The sequence below is a fragment of the Punica granatum genome, chromosome 6 (assembly GCF_007655135.1).
Source record: "Punica granatum isolate Tunisia-2019 chromosome 6, ASM765513v2, whole genome shotgun sequence".
NCBI lineage: Eukaryota > Viridiplantae > Streptophyta > Magnoliopsida > Myrtales > Lythraceae > Punica > Punica granatum.
This window is the reverse complement of record NC_045132.1, coordinates 1,882,441-1,909,971: the sequence shown is the minus strand read 5'-3', so window position 1 is coordinate 1,909,971 and position 27,531 is coordinate 1,882,441. Positions and strand designations below refer to the sequence as shown.

General features: G+C 34.3%; 1 protein-coding gene and 1 long non-coding RNA gene across 3 annotated transcripts; one reads left to right on the top strand and one right to left on the bottom strand.

The window, feature by feature from the left end:
* The first annotated feature begins 48 nt into the window (after window positions 1-48).
* On the top strand, window positions 49-1,451 carry LOC116210254. 2 transcript variants are annotated; one of them, XR_004157447.1, is made up of 4 exons: window positions 49-303; window positions 407-618; window positions 746-860; window positions 975-1,451. It is a non-coding gene; the product is annotated as an uncharacterized LOC116210254 (long non-coding RNA). The 2 variants fall into 2 exon arrangements; XR_004157446.1 differs by having other exon boundaries at window positions 71-303; window positions 407-527.
* Window positions 1,452-19,973: 18,522 nt separating this feature from the next.
* Window positions 19,974-25,351, bottom strand: LOC116210193 (AP2-like ethylene-responsive transcription factor AIL1). The gene is made up of 9 exons (XM_031544021.1): window positions 24,929-25,351; window positions 23,888-24,470; window positions 23,117-23,199; window positions 22,845-22,853; window positions 22,303-22,391; window positions 21,894-21,967; window positions 21,525-21,575; window positions 20,924-21,000; window positions 19,974-20,750 (listed from the first exon to the last, which is right to left on the bottom strand). Exons 1-9 carry the CDS (start codon window positions 25,254-25,256, stop codon window positions 20,224-20,226), a joined length of 1,821 nt encoding a protein of 606 aa, XP_031399881.1. The 5' UTR covers window positions 25,257-25,351; the 3' UTR covers window positions 19,974-20,223.
* Between the last annotated feature and the right edge of the window lie 2,180 nt (window positions 25,352-27,531).

The following is a 27,531-nucleotide window of genomic DNA, read 5'->3' as shown; positions in this document are numbered from 1 at the left end:
AGGATTTCCGAATCCGAAAATGGATGCGAAAGGATAAAAATACCCTCGTCTTCTTTCACTAATTACAATCGCATGTCATCCCATAAAAATGCTTAAGAGGTCGACATTTCCCTTTCGGAAGAACATTTGAAACCCTGGCAGAGCGCCAAGCCAAGCAATTTCTCATCGATTCCTCGCATTTTGCTGTCTATTCGTTCGTCTCGTAGAGGAAAAAGGTTGCGGTGTTGATCTCCGCCACTCCACTGCTAGTAGGAAAGTCGGAGGAGAGACGGAAGCTCGCGGACCTCCCTCGATCCGAAGAAGGTAGGGTTCAAATCTTCGGGGATTTCTTCACTTGCTTTTTCAATGTTGATTGCTTCTCGTTTATTCCACCCATTTGAGTAATTTTTTATGTTTATTTTTGTAGGAGAAGCCTCTGCGAGCCAAGCTGTTTCCGTCCTCGTCCTGGTTCCTGGCTCCTGACCTATAGACAGGACCTCCGAGCATCCCTCTCCAAGTCGACAGCTTCATCCTCAGTTTCATCCTAGGTATTTTGTCGACCTCAGCTAGTTCCTTCCATTGAAGGTCTAAATTAGAATTAAGATTTGGTGGTTGGGACAGTCAAGGTTTTAATTGAAGGTATGGTCTTCTTGATTGAGCTTTTGGTCCTTGTTTCTAATGAATGAGAGAAGAGCTAGAGCTAGTGATGGAGGCTTGGAGCTCCCGTGCAATCTAATGGCTCCTCCCCTGTTTTCTTCTTTGTCAGGAATCATCATCATCAGCAATAGCAGGAGCAGCAGTAGTAGAACATGCTCTGCTTCCTATCTTCGAAATCCGACGCTCCGTTGTCCCATTTGATCACAATTCTTCGTCCTCTTTTGGTAAGCTTTTGGGTACATTTACTGGTAATTCATGCTGTCTTTTAAGCTCAGTGGTAGATTTTACCAGGGCAACAATTACATTGTCAAAAGCCCTGTTTTGGATGGAAAATGCAGTCAATGAGAAAGACAGGGAAGGAGTGGAGAAAGGAAGGAGGGAGTGTGTCCCACACACACTATTTTGCATCGCCAAGGGATCTGCGTGAAGATGTTTCTAACTGTTATTTTTAAGTCATTACAGTGGTGAATGGATAGTCAAAATATTTGGCTTTTGAAGTGTGAAATCATAGATAAGGGATTTCTATGGAGATTCTCAGCTTTAGTAGAAGATGTCATGATTGCTAAGGAGGAAGATTTTTCACAATGGAGATATATATCTCAACTTTTTTCCAGTCATTTTCTTCAAGAATATTATTTGTTGTTATAGGGTTACTACTCTTCTTACATATCAGAGCAGCACTACCAGACAGTTCTGTATTTATGAACTTGGTCAATGGCTCTTGCCCAAGTTGGGGCGTATTGTGTAATGCATATTGCAACTTACTCATCTTGTAAATGCTAAATGAACTTAAGGGGATAAAATATGTGGCCTCATGACTCATGTCTTCCATTACTTGTCTCCCATAAGCCGTTCGTTGAATCTTCCTCCATAATTGTTTTTTTCAATTGTCAAGCAAAGTGTAACATTCCTCATCTTTGTTCTTATCACATTCTATGGATAATTATGCTTATTAAATTATTAAAATAATTAATTTTATTAGTAAGCACACTTTTTAGTAATGTAATTAAAAAATTAATTTTTTAAAATTTATTTAATGATTGAAAATATTTTTATTAAATTTCTATTCATTGTTAATTATTTAATTAGTAATTAAATTATAATATATGATAATTTTTAATTGTAAGAGAACATGTTTTTATTAAGATAAGTTTTTTGTTAAGTCTTTAGATAATTATGCTTATTAAATTATTAAAATAATTAATTTTTAAAAATTATTTAATTTTAAATTATTTAAAATGTTTATTTTTTTATTAATTATAAAAATTGCCATTAAAATTGTCTGTTTATCTTATATAACCCATTAAATTTAGCGTGAATGACATTTCTATCTTTTTACCCTATTCCTATTCTTTCCATTCCTTATTCAATCCAACCAAATATCAAAATTATAATTATCAGTTTTGCTATTCCCTCCAACCAAACCAAAAAAATTCATCAGAATTTTTATTTTATTCCCTGTCTATTCTATTCCAGCGAACCAAACGTGGCCTTAGAGCTTCGAACGTAGGACTGGGTTTTTTATGGAGACACTCCCCCTCTCCATATTGACCAAAGATTTTGTATTTAATTTTAAAGTTAAGTTGAGTTTTTGTTTTAATTGATTTGTAATGATTGTGTTGTTAAATTATGAGAAAAATGTAAAAAAGTAATGAATAGTTAAGATAAAATAATGATTGTGTTGTTGAATTGTAGAAAAAATAATGAATAGTTGAAAGAATTTAGTATTAAAAATTGAATTGAATAGGTAAATTTTTTTTTAAAAAAATAATAATTATATTATTGAATTGAATATAAGTGAAATTGAATTAATTTTTTTTAAGTCCAAGCACACCCAAATGGGTGGCTGACCCATGGATCTAAAATCAATAACGCGCTCAAAAATAATAAAAAAATTCAAATTTATTTCTGATTTGAAAAACTATTTTCATTTTGATCGTGTGGTACGGATTTGCTCTCTGGTGTACGTTAATATGTTAACCTGCGCTGTTGCTTATCGGTAGCCACGTGTCCCTCTGTGAACAGTAGCCGCTGGTTTGTGATCATGAAGACAGTCAGCAGATAGGGCTTCCTCTTCGGGGAAGGCTCAGGTCACCGGAAACCAGACTTCCGTTACCAAAGAAGTTGAAAATTCCGACTGCAATAGCTCAGAACGATGCAGTGAAAGTCTCAAATGTAGTCTTTAATTGTGGCAGATCCTTGTCTAAAGCTCGCTTATCTGCTCCAAGGGTCGATGGTAGAGGTCAGAACATGGAGAGGAAGCAGGGCACTGCCAAAGCGACTGGACAAGGCAATACTGATGGGGACCGAACAAGAAGCAGCTTTTTCCTATGTCAAGCAGAATTTGGAATACTTCAAGCAGGTGGTGGAAGCGGGGGAGGTGCTCATCTGTCCACCCGAGGAAATTGAGGAGCTGGGATGAAGCCATGGGTATAATTGCTTGGTTGGAGTATTTCTGGGGACGGCACTTGCATTCGGGAATGTGGTTGCAATGGTATACAAATTTGCGGGGCAAGAATGTCAGATTCTCGGTAAGCACAAAGGGTATGATATCCATATTTCAATTTTGCTAAAGTATGGCGTAGAGGTGGATGCATGCAAGGAAATTTTTGAGACTCTCAGATTGAAAAAAGATAATTTCGTCTGGGAGATTGGTTTCAAACTACCGTGGTTGCCCCCTGAATGTGCAAAATGTCATGCTTTCAGACATGAATGTTCAAAGCTTGACAAAGGGTTTAGGAAACCAATGCATGAAATACCTGTAGGTGCAAAGTTGAAGAAGACTGGAAACTCTGAAGCTCCTACTAGTGTTTCCCAGCAGACTATAGTTGTTGATAATGCTGGAAGCTCTGCAAACAACACCCTCCAACAAAACTGGGGTTGATCTTGAGCCTAAAGTAATGGTGGAGGATATAGTGGATCAAAAAACTCTTTTGGCAGTGGTTGAGGAAGACACTCAGGTTGTGTTGGAAGAGCAAGAAGAAGATCCTAATGAAGATGTAAACGATACAACCCAAGTGGAAGACCCAGATGACTTTGGTTTTGTTGGTCGCAAACCAAGGGAAGCTTCTGCAGGTGTGACTCAAGCAGTATAAATGGTCCAAGGTATGAGGAAAGGGAGAAAGGTGAAAGGTTCTTCTTCTCTTCCTCCCAAATGAATGTTTTAACTTGGAACATAAGGGGTTCGAATGACCCCATGAAACAAAGGGTGGTTTAGAAATTGTTAAAGGATCACCGGGTGGATATTTGTTGCTTGTTAAAGACTCGTGTTAAGGAACCTCAAGCTAAAGATTTCTCTAAAAAGTGGCAGGGCTGGGTTTTCTGGAATAATTATTAGTTTGCCATTAATGGTAGGTTCTGGTTGCTGGTTAAGGATAATATGTCACTGGTCGTTTTAAGGAATAAGCTACTTCATTGTTCGATTACACTTCCTGAAGGTAACAGAAGCTATTTCATTACTTTTATATATGGTTATGAGAAACTCTGTTTTACTTGCAATGGCCAACTATTGGTGTTCGATTTTTATACTCTCTAAGAGTATTATCGAGGCTGTTATGCAAAGGTGCAAGACATTCTTATGGCCGGGCTCAGATAAACTCACAAGCAGAGCCAAGGTAAGTTGGGATACTGTTTGTCTCCCTAAGCATCACGGAGGTTTGGGGATTAAGAAATTGGGCTGTTGGAATAAGGTGAGAGGCCTGAAGCATATATGGATGTTACTAATCAAAGTCGGCTCCTTACGGGTGGCATGGGGGGGCGCATACCTATCTTATAAAGGGAAGGTGTTTTTGGTCACTCAAGGCTCCCGGTGATTGTTCCTGGAGTTGGAGAAAACTGCTACAACTTAGAGAAGTTGCAAGACCCCTCATAGTGAATAAGGCGGGGGATGATTCTACTATCTCTTTCTGGTTTGACTCTTGGTAGCCTGTTGGTCTACTTGTGGATTTTTGTGACAGATCATTTCTTTGTTTTCCAACCATCTCTAAGCAGGCAAAATTGGATGTAGTACTAAGGGAAGGCGCCTGGCATTGGCCTAGGAGCAAGGATCCCCAAGCCTTGGTCATTCAAACTATGGTAGCTCAGCTGGTATTGGGGGAATCTGATCTAGTTGTATGGAAAGCTTGCTAAACTGGTAAGTTCACTTCAATCAGTGCGTGGAATCGGTTAAAGCCTAGAGGAGTGAAAGGAGATTGGTGTAGGTCGATCTGGTTTCCTGGATGCATCCTTAGACTTGCATTCATTTGCTGGCTCGTTTGGCATAATAGGCTAGCTACTAAAGGCAGACTTCTGAATTGGAGTATTCTACAGAATGCTAATTGTGAGTATTGAGGGGAGGAGATGGAGAGTAGGAATCATCTGTTTTTCTCCTGTCCTGTTACTAAGTGTGTTTGGTTGAGTATACTTACTAGGTTTGAAGTTTGTAAGCAAGTGGTGGACTGGGATTCCGAAGCAGCTTGGATCAATTCCATGAAAAGGAAGAAAACTCGATGTAATAATCTGGAAGAATTTGTGGTCCTTTTATGTCTATGTTATATGGAAGGAGAGGAACTGCAGAATTCTTCAAAAAAACAGACCTACACTATAAGAGGGTCAGTTAGCAGAATCTTAGCTTATGTTAAAGAGAGAGTTCTCACACTTCCTAATGAACAGAGCAAAGTTAGTATATGTAGTTTGGCTTCTTTGTTAGGTTTGAGATGGTACTGAGAGTTTCTTTTTGATGTTCCTGGACAAGTGTTGTAATTGTGAATACCAGGTTTGATTAATGAAATGATGAAACAGCACTTATAAAAAAAAAAAGAAAAATGTTTCCTTTTTCATTTTTTTTTTCCAAAAAGAACAGTTACATAGATTTGAAATCTATATGACACTCATTTAAGTTTTTCTCCCTCTTATTAATCAATGAAAATGAAAATTTCTTTCCCTTCGGTTTTTTTTTTTTTCCAACAATGCTAATGCTTAGCCTATGAGGCGTCCGCGCACTCAACTTATTGAAATGTGCTACTCATGAAGTGTTCCGCACTCTTATGTTCCATGCAATGTATATTCCAATAGCAACTTTCTTTTTTCTATGTATTTATGAATGAGAATGAGGAAAATGAAAGGAGAAAGGAGAAACTTACTAGAAATTCCTCTTTTTTTTTTATGAATACATAAAAATTCCTTCATATTTGTTTATAGAGAGGAAAGAAAAATGAGTCATCAATCCTCTCTCCCTGGATGAAGAGGGTGTATGGATTGGTCTATCTAACGTGGACATAGGATGCACTAACTACATTGAGGCTATGTGAGGCCAGTTGGCCTCGGCAAGTTGTCTCCACAATCTGAATTATAATTTGTAAGATTAGTTGGACGAGCAGGGAAGAGTGACAAGAATGACAAAGAGCGATCGAAGTTGAAGAGAGGAAAAGGTCGGGAGCGTATTCTCTATTGGTATTGGAAGATTCGAATTGAATCGTTTATGAATATAGAGAAATCAGAGACATACCCACACTATTTACAGAATCATTAAAAAATACGATTTTTACTCGTTTATTATGATAATAGATGAAATTGATATTCAATTATGAACTTTAAAAAAAATGTACTGAATGGATATATGTCACTTCTAATTAATTTAGACAATTTTAATTGCAACACAATGAAAATGATAGGATTATAATCTTCGAGGAAAAAAAGATGTATAATCATATGTAAATTAACTTTCTCAAGTATTTATTTGTATAAAATAAAGTTGACGTTTAGGCCCAAGGGAAAATAAGGAACGTGAGAGTGAGTGGGTAGCTTTTGTAAGTTTTTTCATTATTTTAATCTTGAATGAATGATTCTTATTAATTTGGTATATTTTGTATGGGTAAATCGAGAAAGCAAAAGTTAGAGAAAAGATTGCTTCTCTTTTATAATACTATCGATATAGATGATAAATAGAAAACTCGTAACAAAAAAAGAATGTTGAAAGTCTATTAATTTTGATACAACTTTAAGTTGATCATATTTTATTTTGGATGTCAACGTAGATCGGTTTATTGATGGACTTCGAAATGATTTGATTTGAGGTGGGGAGAGTGGCTTGTGCCACCAATGCGACCTCAAAAGTGGTCTTCCAGCATGCCCTACCCTACTAGCAACCTCGCTCAAGGTTGTATTTGCCGATGCACCGTCCCAATCTCTTTAGAAGCCCAAATTTATCTCAACCTTAGAGCTGGAGTGTCTCGTTTGTTGGTCCCGATCTAATAGCTCTTCACTCTCCGGTGGGGTTGCCTGCTGGGTCACCTTCGGCGTTTGGGCGGCGAGCTGCCCCGATAATCTCTCTGTCGATTTTTTTTTTTTTTTGCTGAATGGAGACAATATCATTAATAGATAACCTTCTACATCTCGGCTTCCCTAGAGAGAATAAAAGTGGGAAGAGAGGAGATGAGGATAGGTCCATTGTGATTACAAAATGCAGCCCGACTAGCTAAATTATGGGCCAAATAATTCGAGTTTCCTGGCCAATACAGAGCATCCCAGCTAGTAAAAGAAGTTAACAGGTCTTTAGCCTTAGCAATGCAAGAAGGAAAAGATGAGAGAGACGATAGATTAGCTATGTCTCGAAGGAAATCTATGACGTCCATGGAATCACCTAACATAAGCAAGGAGGCATGACTCATTTCCTCGGCTGTTGAGATAGCCTGGAAAGCTGCTTCCGCTTCCCCTTCAAGAGGGTCGGTAGAGGTGGATTTGAACGTCCATGTATGTTGTAGAGTGCCAAATCGATCTGTTACTGCTATTCCAATCCATGAAGAAGACTGACGAGAAGTGAAATCAAAAGAGAAGTGCAGGGAAGTCTGCAAGTTGCTTCATTTGCTCGCTCTAGTCAGAGGGATAAGCTGATTCTTCATTTGCTCGCTCTAGTCCTCCTTGTGACTTTTGTAATGTTGTAATGGATTCAATCTGTTTGAATTCCGTAACTGCCAAAAAATAATCAAAGTAAACCACTGCTTGTAATTTAAACTGATGCTACAGATCCTGTGGAATGTTGAGTTCAAGGCCATTTCCCATAATTAATCTGATCCAATGCACCAGAGAATTGATCCTGATGTTAGTGACACAGATGGGAAGTTCCAAGAGTGACCAAATACGTCAACAAAAGGGCAAGTGAGAAATTGGCATTAGTAAGAGGGATAAGGAGTTAAGGAGAGAGAGAATAAAAAGTTATTAGTAATATAGATTGTTCACTCAAGACACATTACCCAAATAATAGAAACATAAACGATTAATAAATACGATATTATTTTTCTTAAAAAAGTAAAAAATTTGTGATAAATTTGAGATAAAAATGGAACCTTATGATATTATAATTAATTTACCCTTATAACACATAAGCTTAGACAAGTTGGCCGATGCCATTTTCTCCTTCTTCTTCTTTTTTTTCCTTTTAGGAACTTTGGAATTTCAAGCTTCCATGATACATTGCTTGAAAATTCTATGGTACAATGGTTTAAAATGGGGTCCAATACCTCTATCTATCAACCATTAATAAATATATGACAAATACTTACTTTTTTTGAAAAATATCCAAGAACATAACATACTTATAATTGAAGTAAATTATTAAAAATATAAATAATTTAATCGATATCGAGATTTACTAAAAAAGAGCCATAAAATGTACTTGAAGGCATTCTATATTCGCGTTTCGGACCATTGTTAAGTGGACGAAACCGACATGTACCACCAAAGGAGGACAAATTTTGAAAGTATATATGAGAGAATCATCATGCAGGCTGGCCAAGAAAAAAGAAAAAAAGAAAAAAAGAAAAAAGAGAATTTATTAGGAAAGAGGTGCTGAACATGACCAATAGATTGAATATCAATGCTGGCCCACTCTTTGTTGGGTTGACCTTATCACAGCCCATTATTATGAGAAGGAGCATTAGGGCTCCGATTGAGATAATTGAGAACTTCCATAAAATTGGGATTCATTAAGGTTCAGCAATATAAATAATTAACATATGTTGTTGGTCTAAGCTTAGGGCGTACCGATTAAGGTACATTCTATAATTTGGTCTTATTAAGTTGCTACTTTAGCAGTCACAGAAGTTTATTTCGCAACCTGTGACTTGGCATTTAGAGAAATTAAGTAGGAACACGCAAACACAAGAATCCTTTATTAGAGTCGATTTTTACAGGAGATCGAATATTTATTTGGTGGCTCTTAAAGCGTCAGATGTTATATAGATTTGCATAGCGCAAAAAGCAAGTGCACACACATATATATACTCATTGTATCGATTTTGTGATGGTTTACATATTTATATTGCTCTGGATCATATACTAATCGTTCATCATATAGATCACAGTGGATTTTTGGTATGAATATTCTAACTTGACCTCTGTAACTATGTAACCGAATGATGAATATTAAAATTTGAGATTATTGCAATTACAATTACAATTATTATTATTAGTAGCAGCAGCAATAATAGTAGTTGTTATGACAATTAGGAGAGTTTTATTCATTAATGAACTGACTTGATTCAACCTAGATTTATTAATTAAATTTTGGATATCATGGTGTATATTTATATATAGATTCCAGCAATGCCTAAAATTTTCTTCTTTTTTTATTTTTATTTTCTCTTGTTTATTTGTTAATTTATTATTGCAGCAAGAAGCATGTCTCTGGTTGGATTCGCAGTCGCTTTACAGAGCCCAATATATGTCAGCATGATATGTTCTTTATTCGAAATTTAAAAATATATGTAAATGAAATCAAATAGAAACAAGAAACGGAAAAACATCTTATTTAGGCACTTGTCACATCAAATACCAAAATCATTTTCAAAAGGAAAAAAATAATTAAAAAAAAACAGAGATCCCACCATATATATAAACTAGAGCTTAGATACTCATAAATTTTGTCTTTGTTGGACTCTACGTATAAATTGTTGATTTTTGAAATTTGCAGTCGGAACCAAACATCCATCTCAAGTACTTGAGCTGAAGGGAAACCGATTTGTATCATAGATTGGTATGGGGTGTGCCAAAGATACATTTCTTCTTACTATAATTAAACAAAAAAAAAGAATTATTATCAAATATAAGCATATTTGTTTCCCATTTATGAGAGCTAGTTTATTATTTTGTGGAGATGACTATAAATCACTAGAGGAGATGAGTTTGTTTCAAATATATTCCTTTTTCTTTTTTCGTTATAGGGGAGATTTTATAAATACTAATGAATTTACACGTGCGTTGCACATGAATTTTTTTTTATAAGGTTAAAACACATAGTAATGGAATGTCATAATATATGCTTGTAAAAGAATATCAGAATTAATGGGCTACAAGATGTTCATGAGTTCAAAATTAATAAAAATCTTTTAAAAAAGAAATATATAAATTATATGTAAATTAATAGTATCATCTTTTGAATGGATTTACGATAATTTCTAGTTAGAAATTTCTTCTTACTTTAATTTATAAATAAATAACATAAAAATAGTTAATAATATCTATGAGAGTTGATGACCAAAAAAATAAAAAAATTACCCTTGCTATTATTTCTAGCCTGAATTTTTAATTGCATGAAAATTTACAAATTATGAGTTTCATGTCACGTCTAGCATGCTATCATTTTGCCGTCAATTTTAACAGACTTTTATAACATGGCACTAACATTGTAGACATGGCACCTGGAAATCTACCAAATGGACCCATGGGTATTTAAATATTAAATTAAAAATAAAAATGATTAAAAGTGACTAATAATATTCACAAAACATATTTCATTTATTTAATAAAAAATAAAAAATATTAATTTCAATGGAAACACACACACACACACATATATATTGTTAATAGTATTTACATGTGTAACATAAAAAAGTATTTATAAAATTAGCATACTAACGACAAATCACTATATCTAAGTATACGCGCATCAATTTTTGTAAATTTTACGAAACTATCCCCATTATTTTTCACTATATTGAAAAAAGTAAAACTGAAGGCAATAACAAAGCAATAAAACTGCACAAATTTTAAACTCATATCTCTTATCTCGCTCCCCATCAATTCACACATGGTCATCTTCTACTCTACTTTTCACTTATTTCTCTTCAACCCCCACTCTATCTCTATTTCAACCTAAGTTATTTTTCTTTTCTTTCACTAAAAAATTATTATTTTTCAATTTTCATCAATTTTTTTAATTTATTAATAATAGCACAATTATATAGAATTAAAAATAGTATATAATGATGAAAATATAGATGCAACGTTTTAAACTATGTTTTCTTTTCACACTGCGGGTTGCACTGGTGTAGAATCTCGTATATGAATAATACAAATTTGATAAGAATGATTAAATATTAGAAAAGATTTTAAAAAAAAAAAATTAACTCAATTAAAAATAATTTATTTCAAGAAAATATTTTTAGTTGATATATTTTTCTGACTTGATCTTTTATTTCAAAGGAATATCCTAAAGAAAAAATAGAGAAATCAATTTAAATTTTCAATTAAAGTTTACAAAATAATTAATGGAGTTATTATTTTCATGAATAGTCTTGCAATGGCATCCTTAACTCGAAAATTCAGAAAAACCTGCACAAATCAATCAAAAAATTCTGAAAATTAAAGACCTTAAGGGTCGGGTTTAAGTTTAAAGAAAGAAAATTGGAAGGAAGTTGATCGAACCCAATTTTACGTATATATAAATTTGTTTTAGTAATTCATATTATCTATCATAATTTATACATAATAAATAAATTAAAAAACAAACAATACACTTTATATCCCACTTAAGGCCCAAGAGTAAATTTAATTTTAGTTGCAAACTGATAAATTGTATTGATAATCGATATTAGATTGGAAGCAACTTATCTCTCCATTGATACTCAGGTACCCTTGTGGAGCAAGAACGAAAATGTACCTAGAGCTCATGAAGGGAAGACGCTGACAACATGAGAACTCTAAGCTTGTGCAACATTATTAGCAGGTGGTGATGACAGGCACTACAGTGGCAATGGATAAAACTGTAACTGATGTCTGTGGACAAAAGAAAAAGAAGAGAATAAGAATAGGGAGAGAAGAAGAAACCTGAGATAAGAGAAAACAAATAAAATAAAAAAGAAATTAATGATAAGACGTATCTTTTCTTTGAAACTCTTCTTCTCTTTCTTTCTTTCTTATTCTCCCAAATGCATACTTTTATATCCATAAAATCCCAGAAAAAATTTGATTGGGACTTTAAAAATAAATTACCGACAATATAATGTCTTAAATAATTTTTAAAATAAATTGATATAAATTTTGAAAAATTCTTCGAAAGATTGTTTGAAGTTATTTGATATTTTCGAAAGAAATTAATCACATGGTATATGTCAGTTACTCATCAGAAAATATTCATCTATAAAGCAAAATTTAAAAATTCGTAACATAAATTTAAAAAATCCATCGATACAATTGTAAATAGAAAAGGGGAGAGAGGAACTGTGAACGTTGAATGGATAACTTATTTCATCTTTGGTACGTTTGTCAGAGTGAACAATTATGGGAAAGAACATGCTAGATAGCTTTTACAGTGAAAAAGCATAAAATGGTACATTGAAATTAAAAGGTCACGAGAAAGAACAGGTACAAGTTAGTTTTTGAAACTTTTAAAAAATAAAAGGATCATAGTAGAAGAAAGAGAATGGGAGAATATTTTTTCCAATGATCAGCAAAATCAAATAATAAGATGAATTAAAAGAAGAAGTAATTAAAAACCAAAAAAGAAAATAGAAAAGATACAATGTAAATAGGAAAGGGGAGAGAGGAACCGTGAGAGTTGGATGGAGAAATTATTTCATGTATGATGCATTCGTTAGAGTAAATAATTATGAGAAAGAACATGATATAAGTTTTTATAAGTTAGTTTTTCTATTAAAACAAATGAAAGGATGTCATTCTATTTAAAAGATGTGATATTTAGTAACATTCGTATTATTTGACTAAATGATAAAATGGTAATATTATTAATTTATCAATGACAAAAAAGAAAAAAAAAGTTGGAGTAACACTTTAGGAATTGTCGTACTTTAGAAGAGGTGTACAAAGTTTAACTTAGTTGAAGCAATATGATAGAACTTGTGAGGCAATAAATGTTGAGAATAAGCGATAAGTAGAGAGTTGAAAGTGTGAGAACAAGTCATACTAATAGAAGACACCAAAAGTATGTGAGTAAAATGTATGAAAAGATATGTAGAAATTCACGAAAGATGCAAGTATTTTTTGAAATTAAAATTGAGGAAACATGAAATTTTGAAAACAACCACATGATTCATAGCGATAAGACAAAGATTGTATGAACATGTTGGGACAACAAATGTTGAAAAGAAACATATGGTGCAACGAAATTTTGAAACTATAAATCGTTATGAAGTAATAATAGAACAAACATACATGTGATGAATGGCTAACTCGATTGAGAGAAATACAAGGCAACAAAAAAGAAATTCATAAAAGATACGGGTCTTTTTTGAAATTAAAATTGAGGAAACATGAAATTTTGAAAATAACCACGTGATTCATAATGATGAGACAAAGATTGTATGAACATGTTGGGACAACAAACGTTGAAAACAAATATATGGTGCAATAAAATTTTGAAACTATAAATCTTTATGAAATAATAATAGAATAAACATACCTATGATAAATGGCTAACTCGGTTGAGAGAAAGACAAGGAAATAAAAAGAAATTCACGAAAGATACTGGTATTTTTGAAATTAAAATTGGGGAAACATGAAGTTTTGAAAATAATCACGTGATTCATAGCGATGAGAGAAAAATTGTATGAACATGTTGGGACAACAAACTTTGAAAACAAACATATGGTGCAACGAAATTTTGAAACTATAAATCTTTATGAAATAATAATAGAACAAACATACTTGTGATGAATAGCTAATTCGGTTAAGAGAAATGCAAGGTAATAAAACGTTGAAAATAAGCAATGAATAGAAAGAACCGATATATATATACACTGAAATTGTGCGAGCAAAAGTCACGAGCCGAAAATGTTTAAGGAAAAGTCACGAGAGTATAGTGACATTTTCAAAATATTGAAAATTGAAAAAACTTGTCATACTTTTATATAGAGTATAGATAATGCCAAAAAAAATTAATTAAGTGATCTGAATAATCATAACAAGAATCGAACACACAATTTTTAGGTTTTTAGATAAGGGCGTGTGCAATTGATAACCACCCCTTTCTCTTCTTTAATTAGGGTTAGTTCTCGGATTATTATGTTTTATATAACAGAAATGCTTTTTCTTCCCCAAAAAACCAACCTCCGAACATGCGAATAAGAGACAATCAAACAAATGCTCCTTTTGTTTTTAATTACAATTCTGCCCCGTTAGAGACGGTCGAAACCTCCGAATTCGGAGGTTGCAGCACTGCTCCTTCTAATGTACTCTTTTCTCTTATGGGATTTCAACCAAGAAAATAATAAACAACAATGAAAGGCATTCGAACTATTAGTAGAAAGACTCATATATAAGCGATGGAAAATTGGAAAGGAATGTGTAATGGCATAAATGTGACTTCCCCCCAAGTACCTTAATTCTGGAAAATCCAATAGTGAGAGAAGGAGATGCAGAGATGTTGGAATAGCAGAGACAAAGAGGAAAGGGTGGATGATTTAGGAGATTTAAATGGGCCTTTTGAAGTGAAAATTAAAGAGTTGTGAAGCGTTTGCTTGCATGTGAATGTGACAACAGTAGCGTTTAAAAGTAAATAAATTAAACTGTAGGTGTTCTCTTTTTATTGTCGGAAGCTAGTTCTCACAATTATGATAATATTTTTTTTAATAGATGTTGAATTTTTATGAAAATGATATGCTAACAATATAATTTATCAACTATCTCACATTTCGTAATTATAAGAGTAAAAATTCTTACACGGTGAGCCATGTTCATACAGCAATTTCTCTTATAAAAGTGACATATATATATATATATATATATTGCATGTTATAATGAACTATTGCATCGGCATTGGCGATGATGCATTGGAAATTGATGAAAAGTTTCCCCATTTGGGGACCTAGGTTCAGTACATCTGAAAGGGCACGCCAATGGCTTTCATGGAAAAGCGAATACGCAACTCTATCCTGTATTCATTAAAAAATAAAAATTTATCCTCTCTCTTTTCAAGGAAAAAAAAGTAAAAAAAAAGAAGAAGAAGAAAGAAACTATCCCCTCTCGGTTTTCTTGTTCCCTAAATTCTACCCTCTCCTTTTTATCTTTCTTTACGTTTTTCTCAATTTGTTTTATTTTGGATGATTAATATGTTAAGAATATCTTAGTTAGATTACCTGAATCCTATGTATATGGGAGATCCTCAGAGGCCACCCATCAAGATCTTACCATGCAATAAAGCGAAAAAGACTAAAAAAAAAGTATTTATTTTCTTATCCACAGGTAACGAGGATCCTTCGTAAATTACAATTAGTATTCCTTGAAAGTATCAAATGATGTAATACAATATTAATTCAGCAAGAAAAAAAATGTAGATCAGATAATTTATTTTATAATAATATGAGAGCACAGGTAATCATACAATTTAACATGGTGCATCTTCAAAATTATGACATGGGAATCTGATATCAGATATAACATTTTTATTCATTTGATTTTGTATTGAATATATTCGCATATATATAATTAGCTGTTATGTTATATGAAGCTTATCCTAATCAGCTGGAGCATAGAGGCTATGAGCATTCATTAGAATTCGTTTCCTAAGATTTTTTTCCGAATAATAAATAAAAGAAAAACAACTTGGAGCCAAAAATTATTATAGAGCGTTAAGCCACTGCCATCATCATTTTGTCCTTGCTATTTCTAACATTTATTTCATCAACTAAATTAGAAAATCCTGCAAACACCATGTTAGCAGCGCATTTGCTTTCATTAATAAGTCAAAATTGGGACATAATCATTTGGAGGGGTGGCTTGGAAACATGGCGGTTTGATAATGCTATACCTCGCGCATGCGACATGTGAAAAAGGTACCAACTTAATTCATGAAACAGATGAACTAGCCGGGTGAGTCAATTGCAAGAGTAATAATGTGTTAAATTATATGAAATACATATAGCAATATTACTCTTTTTTTTTCTCATCACTTCATGAAATTCTCTTATAAGTTTCAATTTTATAATGTACGCTATTCTCATGTAACAAACAAACGATATCAATATTGATACTTGCTTCTTTTTTTTTTTTTTTGATGAATAATAAGTGCTACTCTCAAGTGGATGCTTCACATGTATATGGCTAGAAGTAGCGAATGGACAGTGGATTCAATTCAAATCACAGTCCATTGATCTCTTTGAATCGTGTTTGAGTCAGCATCCTATCATCCGTCCCAGAAAGGAAATGCAGTGTTAATATTCCCTGGAGAAACCCAATGCATGCAAATTGAAGCCTGCTATAGCTAGCTAGCAGCTAAAAAGCTAACCCTAGCCTCACCTAGCTATGGTCTATATATATATAGGGATAACAGACTATACTCAACTATATGAATGCAGGTTGTGGGTGATGGAGAAATGTCTCTGACTGAAGCATCTTGTCCTCTTTATATGGACATATATATATATATGTATGTATTATTTGTGTGTGTATGTAATAATATATAACTAGATTCTGTCTTTTTGAGGGTATCTTTTCTGCCCCGAATCTATCTCTAAATTCTATTCTTTTCTCTCTCTCTCTCTCTAAAATGCAAATTTCGATATGTTTCGTAGTTCCTAATTAACTTCCAAGCAGCAATGAATTCTCTCTTGAATCTCCGCGGCAAATGCTAAATGTGGCTCGAAATAACTTATGAACAGGAACAATCGACGTACGTAAATTAGTTCAAGCGATTCGACACTTATTTTATTTAAATAAAGTCTCGGGTTCGAATATGAAATGATACCTTGAAAGAGTTTTACCCTTTAGTGGGTCGACCAGGCTCGATTGAATTAGTCGTGATCTAATTGGATTTTCGAATATTAGGGTTCACTCCGAAAAAGAGAAAATCGATGTTATCTTATTAGTTCATTAAAAGGATAATAATAATAATAATAATCCTCATTGATTGGACCTATACTAATCTATGTTCAACTGATTCTTCTATGTAAACCACAATGTTTTCTGTAATTAAATTTTTTGGGAAGAATCAATGGCTGGGATGAAACCAAATTAAAAATAAAAATAAAAATAAGTTGAAGGACATCTGAACTTGTTTTTGGGGGAAAAATGAAGTGTTCTCATGCTCCTCGAGCGTCGACTTGACAGAATAACGAGATTCTATGATAACTTTCTAATTTTTAAATGCCAGTTAAAGTATAGTCACTGAAATTTGAACTGAGGATTTGATGATTCAATGACCTTTCGAATTTCTTTCGGTAAGAAAAGACTTCTGGACTTTATACCTTTTATCATTCCTCTCTCTCTCTCTCTCCACCTCTGTTTTTTTTCTTTTGGCTTAAGAAACAGCTGGGAGGAATTGATTTCAACTTCTTATAAGAGCCAACAGATGGCATGGTTTTACTTGATCGATGGCACGTAATTTTCGATAGTCCACAGGACTTTTGGGACTTCGAGCTCCCTACCTACAACTTACTTTCCTTCTTCTTCTTTTTTTTTTTTCCTTTCTATTTTTACTTTTAATATTCTTCCCCTACACAAACTAAAATCTAAGCTCCCCACTTCATGACAGGGCCAACCCGACTTGAATGAAATCAGTTTTAGTTAATATGTTAAAATTATCTCACTAAAAGAAGTTCAAGCTTCCATCCTGATAATCTCTCCTCTGCACTGTGCAGAGCATAACTGCATGTTATAAATCTTTCGTTAGAGAAAAACAAAGAGATTGATTATAAAGAACTCTCTCTCTCTCTCTCTCTCTCTCTCTCTCTCTCTCTCTTATTTGATAAGGGACGAAGAACCATCTCTTGTATATACATGCTATGCTAATCTAACTATAACATATGAGCCAACGGCTTACAGAGTTAAAACTATAGAAACGGTTCATAAGACACAAATTAATAATGGCACTTAGAAAAAAAAAATTTCAAAGATGAGAAAGGGCACACAATTTAAGGCCAGGCCTTTCACTTGGTCAGAAGGGTGTAGGGGCATCCTACTCTCTTGTTCCTTCCCTCTCTCTTTCTCTGTCCGCTGAGGAGAAAGAGATTTTTTTTTTGGGTAAAACTTGACATTCGAAAATCGAATTTGATCATGATTAGTCTAGTCGAACCGAGTTGTCTTATTAAGAGGTGAAACTTTTACAGTGTGAATTTTTTGCATTCACAAGAACTCGAATTCGAGATCTTGTTTAAGCGAAACAAGCGTCGATCCTCTTAAACTGATTCATGTTGGTAAGATTTATTTTATTTTTAAATAATTGGAGATCCAGGCTTCGCTTAACTAATTGCTCCAATCCGATGCACCCTACGACACACGAAACGGATAAATATGATCAATCATAAAGACCTCAAATGAATTAGAATATGAGATCGGGTGGATATTTGCCTTCCTTTTTTACCACTAGGCCAACCTCTTAAGGCTGCAGAGAAGTAAAGAGTCAAATAACTCCCTTGGACTTTTCTTATCGACGCGTTCATCTTGCACCCCATTTTATGTAGGAAGAAATTAGCAAGTTAATGACACTTACCTTCTATTTATTAGCCGTATAACACCCTTGATTAACTGGTTCATAATCGTACAAATTTCTTGATTAAAAAAATATATATTTATTTAAATTCACGTCTATTATGAATCTCCCTTACTTCGTAATTTCTTAGGTTATTACCATTCTTATACTATTTGTGTTTGGATCGAAAGGGAATGGACTTTGAGCTAATTAATTGCTATCTTTATTGTTCTAATTACATATTTAATTAGATTCAATAACCCAAAAGAAATTACATGACCGCAAAAAAAAGAAAAGAAAAGAAAAGCTTCAGATTCTGTAATATGAATAATGTCAAAACATGTTAAGCTACCCTTCATTTAAATTATTCAGTAGACAAATAATAATCTTTATACGTATATATGTATGTATATTTATGGCAGAAAGAGTATCCAACTTGACGTGGCTTCCCTGCATGAGCTGAGATGGCACTGCCTTTCTTCATGCACGATATGTAGCAGTCTATGCATTTCTGCTGTTCATCAGGTGATCAAGCGATGGCTAGTATATCATATACATACATTTAAAAAAATTATATAGCTTCTTCATTTTGTTGCTTAATTTGTAGCACATTATAATATAACCCCCATGTTCCAATTGCATAAATTAATGGGAAATTTTCGCAAATTCATCTTATAGTGTCGACCCCTCCTCTAAAATAGAATGAAGAACATCCTAAGCTACATATATATATACGCTGATATTTCCAAAAGCTTTATAATGGATGCTGAAACTCCCTATAAGAATTTAACGGATGTTATACCCGTTGTATAATGGGTTCCAATTTCCTTTTCAAACATTTATTATTGGGATTATCAGCGAACGTGAGATACATGTCCTATTTTAAAAATAGAACATGTCGTTGTCTTCTATATGAAACTAAATTGAGTATTATTCTTATTGAGAAAGAAGGTTCTATTATTTGTGAAATTTACCCTGATTTATACTTAGCCGTCACATGTAAACACCTGCATACATATACGTGCTATATATGATCGTAGCATGCTTACCATTGCCCTTATTCTTTGCATAGTTGGATACACTCCAAAGAGGAGTAAAATTTAACCCCACTATGCTGTTGCATATCGTTGATTAGCATAAGAATATCCCTATTATATGTTTAAACTTCAAATTAAATGGTTGAGTTTTCCATCCACAAATTTTTATTTGGACAAGAGCACATGATACCAATCAACATATTCTCCCGCTCAATGTTGAGATTTGCTTGGGCAACGAGTTTCAACGGGTTTCAAATTTCTGTACTATAAATAAAGTTTGCCAACATGGAGAACATATTTCCAACTGTATCAGGCTCGTGTTTGTCGTCCATGATTTGATCCTATATCCAATTTCATAATATTTTGATATAGTAAAAAAATAGTTAATCTTCAAGTTGTGAAAGTTCGAATGACCGCCTGCTGTCTTGTCATTGAATTCACAAACATTTTTGGGTTCCAAATTAGCCATACAGAATGAATTTGCAAATGAACAGAGAGCATCGCGAAAATTAACCAAAGATGCCTCGAGTGATCGATTGAAGGCATGATAATACTCGACATTCATACATATGTTCCACCTAACATATGTTGAAAATATATAATAATCTCATAGCCTTTCGAGAAAAAACAAAAAACAAAATATATAATAATCACCATATTAATGCAGCTAATATATGTTTCCCCTAATATAAGATGTACCTATAATGTTTGACTAGCTATACTAAAGCCTACAATATATATATATATATATATATAGATGGAGATATATAAATATAACTATATATGGCCCTTTGATCACAATAAATCAAAGCTATCTAGCTTTTTCCTTCTGACTCCCCTCTCTTCTTTTTCCAACATACAAACCCTATTTGACTACTCATTCCACAAAGCGAACATTGGAAGCACTTGATTTTGAACCAACCCCAAATCACTCCCCTGCCTATTGCCACTCGAATCAGGTTCCCTCCTGTCACTGGCGTGATCTTCGAGGTACTTCGCAGTTGGATCTTCCAGCGAGAAGTATTCCTGCGAATTATAAACTTCTCCAGCACAAAAGTCCCCTGAACTATTGCCTTCTTCGAGCGTGCATCTCTGGATAGTCTTAGGGCTAGAAACCATGTGAGCGAGCTCCTCAGAAGGCTCGTGACAATGATCACCAGTTAAGGTTGTGGGAATCGGATGTTGCCGGTGAGGGTCCATCATTGTGGCACAAGAACCGTACTCCTCGAGGGCTGCTTTTGGAGGACTACCACGTTTTGCAAGGTCGCTCGTTATCAAAGTGGAGCTTGAACATATTCTCTTCACATCGTACCGGCTGATATCAAAGTTTGTCACAGCATTTGTTCCTCGGAATTTGATGGCGGCAATATCATATGCTTCTGCTGCTTCCTCTTGGGTACCTTTATGCCAAGGGAAGAATATATATTCTGACATATACACATAAAACTGCACTAATATGTGACGATACATTCCGACCTCCCACAGTCAATATTTTTAAAGGAAAATACTACGTACTATGAAGAGAAGAAGTATATCCATAATGGATTGATTTGATTTAACATTTAAAACTTACTAAAGGTACCAAGGTACAAGTCCTTGTTGCCTGCAACCCTTCCTATTCGGGCTTGCCACCTTCCATGTTGATGGTGTCTGCAGTCAGGGTAAAGAAAGAGGTGCAATTAAGTTGACAGATCAGAGGAAAGGGGAACCTTTTTATTTATTTATTTATTTTCTCCCTCTCCTTTTGGACCACAGAAAGGGAAATTTGGAATAAAGTAAAAAAATTAATTACTGATGGACCTCAATAATTCAATAATATATATATATCCATATGGATATTTTATATTATTATACAATTTTTCTTCTATTAATAGGAATTATGCCCATGTCACTAGCCAACAAAGAAAAAGCAACAAAAAAAAAAAAGAGCACGAGAAATTTTAGTATTAACAATTGAAGGCACAACCTCTTAATTAGTTTTAGGTGAGAATATGTTTTCTGCACTACATCTTCTTATTTTATTATATAGTTTACATTTTTATTTCTATAAAATAAATTATATCTTGCGTATTTGTAAATTTATAACTGCAGAAAAAAAAATGGAAAGAAAAGGGGGAAAGAAAGGCTGCAATTGCAGGGAGAGGGGAAAAAAAAAGTTGTTTTGAGCACCATACCTTGTCACACCTCGATAGACAGATGCTCCTCTAGAAAATCCACTGCTTTTCCTGCCAAAGTATTAATCGGAATATAATACTTCATTTTACGACAAAAATATACAAGAAGCAAATTCAACAAATGAAAATTCAATTTATTTACCAGTTTTCATCGATTGTAATTAACATCATTAATCAGCACACAAGTGTCAGGAAACTCGCCAAGAAGATATTACTCTTGGTATCAATTATTGTAAGGATATAAGTTTCGTCGCTGACATGATACGAAGTGAACACCGGAAATTCATAAGCAATTCAATGTAAAAATTTCATTTGGCAGAACCACTTAACGAGACAAGAGAGGGAGAGATTAGAATAATTAGGGCAAACCTTCTTAAGTGGGCGACAAATTCTTGCCGGGTCATATTCTTCATTTCCTCTAGCTCTTTCTCATAATCGCTAAGCTGATGATCAGTAAAGTAAATTATTGAGAGATCCTCAATTCAGAACAACCATTAATCACTTTCTGAAATTCTATTACCGCACAAATTAATGTTTTTGTACATTCAAATCACCTTTTTATTTTTTTTTTCTAGTAATAAGAGAGATCCATTGATCTAATATAATAAAATAGAAATCCTAATAGTTAATAAAGGGACACGGATAGTCTCATTGAATATAGAACTCGAAATCTCCAGGTTACCGGGCGGGAGAGCGCACGCCACTGCGCTACATCCTCTTTTGATTTTTCTTTTCTTAATTGAATATTTGGTTTTAATGCAACTAATAACGAACTTACTGGGAAATTTATGTGAGTTGTTGGACCCCAATACTTCAATGCGGCTAAGTCATAAGCCCTTGCTGCTTTTTCTTCCTTATCATATCCACCTAGTCAAATATGTCAATCGGTTAATTGTTAGTCTAATTAACACAAATGAAGTTAATCAATCAATATGTCAATTGATTAAGAACTTACTACAAATTCAAAGACCATAGATCTAATCTTTCTCCGACCAAGAAAAAGAAATAACAACGTTATGTTATGTTGCAAATGTAGAATAATATTCAATTCAGGGCATCAAGCAATCTTTCATGTGGTTTGGATAAGTATACAGGAAGCTTCGATTATACTATATATCAAGCCACCGTGCCTGCAGCCGTTGGATCTCTCTCACCTTTCTATCATATCAAGCTATCCAACGGCTGTTAAGCCGAGGTCCATAGATATGTGGCGAGCATACAAATGATTGACTATAGATGCAGTTGACTCTGGTCAGTGTTAATTCATTGCAAAGCTGAGAATGAGGTGACTAGAGAGAGCATGCAGAAGCAATTACTTACCCAGATAAACTGCAGAGATTTTTGTAGAGTTGCAGGTCAGGAATTAGAGAGGCCCCCCTCGATACAATCAAACAAATTAAAGAGAGAGAGAGAGAGAGAGAGAAGCATACGTCAGCATATTCTCCAAGGAGAAATTTATTACAAACCTAGGAAAAGAATCAAGAAGAATAATAGTAATAACATTATAATAACAAACTATTATTATTATTATTAGTATTAATATTACCATTATTATAATAAATAATGGTTTTTCATTTTTCTCTCTAAATCACCTTGCCTTCCTTTCCTTGTCTGCCCTTCTTTCCTGCAGCTGTTGTCCCAAAGATGTGCCTCATATCTCCCCGTCCACCTATGCCTACAATGAACACGAGACCGCAATAGCATTTGCATCATTTCAAAAATTGCATATTATCTATACTATTATAGTAGAATAAAACTTGTTGAGAGGATTTAGCATTTTGGCATATATAATATAAGGGCCCCCATCATAAATCATAATCTTACGGAAGCATATGATCAATTATCGTGTGATGACTCATCATATCTTTGTACCGTAATTCGATAGTATACATAGCTACGCATGATTGATGATAAAACTACGGTATCTGCCCCCTTCCGCTTTACCCATTTATAAAATGATTATATATAAACTCTAAGTGACAAACGGTTACATGTTTCGAACCCCTTCCACTTTACACATTTATAAAGTGATTATACATAAACTTTAAGTGGCAAATGGTTACACGTTTCGATAGTGCACCAACCCAACCAGTCTCATGAAACATCATCGAAAATTATTAGCATTATTAACCCGAAAGATACGAAAAATGAATGAAATGAAAAAAAATAGCGCTGCCAAGACTTTGCTATCTATTTTCATCGAAAACTATAAGCATTACTATCCCAAGAATCAAAATTTTTTTAAAAAAAGAAGAAGATTTCAATAAAAAAAAAAAGAACGTAGGTATATTCAGATTCTCATTAAGAGAAAAAGAATAAAAAAATAAAAAAAACAGAGGGGGGAAAAAGAAAAACCAACAAACCTCGTAACGCCGCGGTACTGAGAAGTCCTCTGCCCGAAGGTATCTATAGATTTCCGAGGGACCGGTTCCCTTCCAGCCGCTGCAGCCACCGGAGACGCATAATCACCGCCACTCCTCTTGCCCCCAACCACCATGGGCTCCAGCGGCGCCACTACACCACCATCACTGCCCTCTGCACCCGGGTTCACCGAGAGCGAGAGGGCCTGGTAGTTGCACCCTCCGCTGGATGCGGGTCTCTCCCCTGGATGCTGCGGTGCTGCCTGTCGCAGCCAGGACTTGAGCCCGGACACGGAGGTGATCCCAGTGGCACCATCAAAATGTGGGTGGTGACCAGGCGGGGTGGTGGTGAGACCGTGGAAGGGCGGCGACAGGAGAGGGTGGGCAAGGACGTTACTGCTTTGAACCCCATTAAAGGGGTGCCGCCCGCCTCCATCGACAGCGGGAATGCCAAGAACTGGGGCGTTCACGTTGATGTTGAACCCGGCATCGTTTTGGGCTGGCGGCTGAGAGTTGAAGAAGTCTTCGAGCTTCGGGGACTCATTGCTCGTGCTGGGTGCGTCCATTATACTCTGATAGTTCCATTCTAACAACACATATACATACACACGTTCAAATCAGATGATCACATAATAATTATTCATACAAATTCTCTAAAAAAATAACAAAAATATAATAAAATTTTATATATTTCGATGACATTACAAAGTTTCCCCCCAACCTGTTAAAGGAGATTAATCCCGTTTAGGGGTCAGCTTAACCCTCGTCAAGAAATGACATGATAAAAATTATTTTACATCATTAATTAATATTCAAAAGGTCAAATCAACTCCTAGATGAGTAAATATGGTATAAGGTTTGATATGCAACACGCAGCTAATTAATTGCACGCCCAAGAACAATAAGAACCAAAAAAGGAAAAACATAGGACAGACCCACCACTTGAATTTTGTGCAATTATTCATTTTTTTACTTTAAATAATCAATAAATTAAATAAATTGGAGAGGACATGCAAATGATTATGTTTATATACTTTTATATACCTTGAACCTGATGATGATGAGGTCCTCCATGGGAGCTCCTGAAGGGACCTTCGGTAACGCTGAGAGAACCATCAGATCGAAGAGACATAAGGGAGATGCCATCATCATGATGATTATGTTGATGATGGTGGTGTTGGTGGTGGTCATGATGAAGATGGATTCCTTGGTTCCCTTCTCCTTGTACATCTTCTTCTTCTTCATCTGGTTCTGGTACTTCTATTTGTTCTTCTTCCTCTTCATGATCATCCTCATCATCTCCTCTTCTTCTTCTTCCTCCTCCATCTGCTCTCAGGTGAGGCGTGAGAGAAAACCCTAGCCAATTACTCATCCCTCTCTAGAAAATCTGTGGGTTGGCTTCCCTTTTCCCCCCCTCTCTCTCTCTCTCTCTGCGTAGGGTTTTGGGTTTTTGAGCTCAAACTTCAAAGCTTTTTATCTTTTTCTCATATATGTGTGTGTATATATATATATACACATTATTAATATATTATCTCCCTACAATAAAATAAAATATGAGTGCTGAATTCCATATTTTCACTTTTCCAATATTACCTCTCTACCCCTACTGTATTCCCTTAGTTGCCCCTAACTCCCGTTCAACCTGGACAGACCGTTTCCTTCCCGCGCCACCCCCCCTAACCATCGCCATTTTACGTGCTATAATAATAATAATGTACTCAGTTTATGTGCTTTTGTTTAGCCATTTTACGTGCTAGACATCATGGTACTGATATTTAGTTATATCTCGATTATTACACTTGTGCTTTCACTCTATAAAACTTCTCTTTCGTCATTGCCTTTTCATCTCTTCTTTTGTACTGTAATTTTATTTTCATGTTTTTAATGTTTTTCTAAGTATGATCCCAATTTGATGTTGTTGTCCTTTTTTTTTTCCAACTCATCAAAACTAGTGGTGGAAGTCATCTCTATATGTAATATTGAAACCCTAAAAAAGTTGTTTGGGACTTGGAAAGGATTTTTTTCTTGTCCGTCATTTTTCTTTTCTGAAGCATTCCTCAGAAAATTGAAAAGGAAATTATAAAGAGAGAATTTTCGTAGACTTTTTTTTTTCCCCTTTTTTTGGTTTTTTGTACCAATTTTGTTATTTTTATTCACATATATATATACTCTCTCACACACTCGTCACCACCATCTCTGATGTTTCTGATTAAGTTCATTTGGGGTGTTGTATTGATGGGGGCATTGTGTTCCGTTATTTCCAAGAAAACATTCAGTTGATATTACTCAATATAAAAGAATAATCCATGTGGTTGTAAGATAAATTTTAAGGGGTTAACAGAGACGTTTATCAGTGATCATGTAGATATTATTCATTGCACCTCGTCGGGTAAGCTCCACTGAATATTCTTTTTAATATTCATTTCTTTATGTTATTTCATGAGGTTTCTTAATTTATATATATGAAGAATGAGTGCAGTACAGTAAGATCATTAACTCTGGACTAAGTTATTTTAGGTTTAATTCTTACTAATAAAACTTTCACGTCCATTTATTTCACTATTTTTTTATTTTTTTTAGACTCATGCGATTCTTTTATAGATTAAAAAAAATTGAGATAACATGCAGAGCTGGTCATAAAATTTTGCCCAAAATTTCATATAACTGGATGGTAGTAGTCATCAATTTCAGGCTTTCACATGATGGGTTACTGGATTTTCTGAACGTCAATTATAGAAAGTACTCTAGTAGCATTCCCTTTTCTATCCATCTATCTATATGTACTCTATCCAAAAGTACAAAAAATAAAAATTAAAAATTAAAAATCTGTGTATCAGATGACTTGGGTGTTGGGACCCTACAGTGGATTTCGCTAGTCTATAATGACTTTGCTACAAAGTAAATATTTAATATATCGATATGAAGAACTGAAATATACCAACACATTTAGACAAAGTGAAATCATCACAAATAAAAAATCAAACCATCACATTATTCACATCCATCCAGCGGACATAAATAATTATCTTGTCAATCCGTCAGACACATGATATATATGTACACTCATATATGTAACTAAATCATTCAACAAAAAGATTTTTACTAAAGTATCAATGCTCAGGTCCATTTGACAATCTCTTTGAAGGGCATAGAATGATAATGATTCCGATTTAGGGGACGAATATAAGAATTTTCATCAAAAATTGGACAATAACATATACATTTCCTTTTAACGTAAAATTTTGGGGGGAATGACTGCCCCCCTCAGCCCCCCTCCGTCCATCCCGTTATACATAAACCTTCAACCAAAGAAAAAGTTATAAACCTAGACATCATTCTATAGATGAGTAGATCGTAAAAATTCTTCCAATAATTGACCAATCGGATAAGCATGCGGTTGATCATGTTAAAGTTAATATATTTGCTGATAATGATTAACCATGGTATAAATAATTCATTTTCCTGGCCGCAATATGTATATATATAAAATAATAAGATAGATAATTTATGGATATGAGTACATATGATATCATGTCGCTATATGGTGGGCTGGAGCCTGGGACAGGCCGAAAAAACGGTGGGAATTCAATTATTTGGCTGTGCTCATATATAGAATATTTTGAGCTTACATTCCATTAAAGTATTAT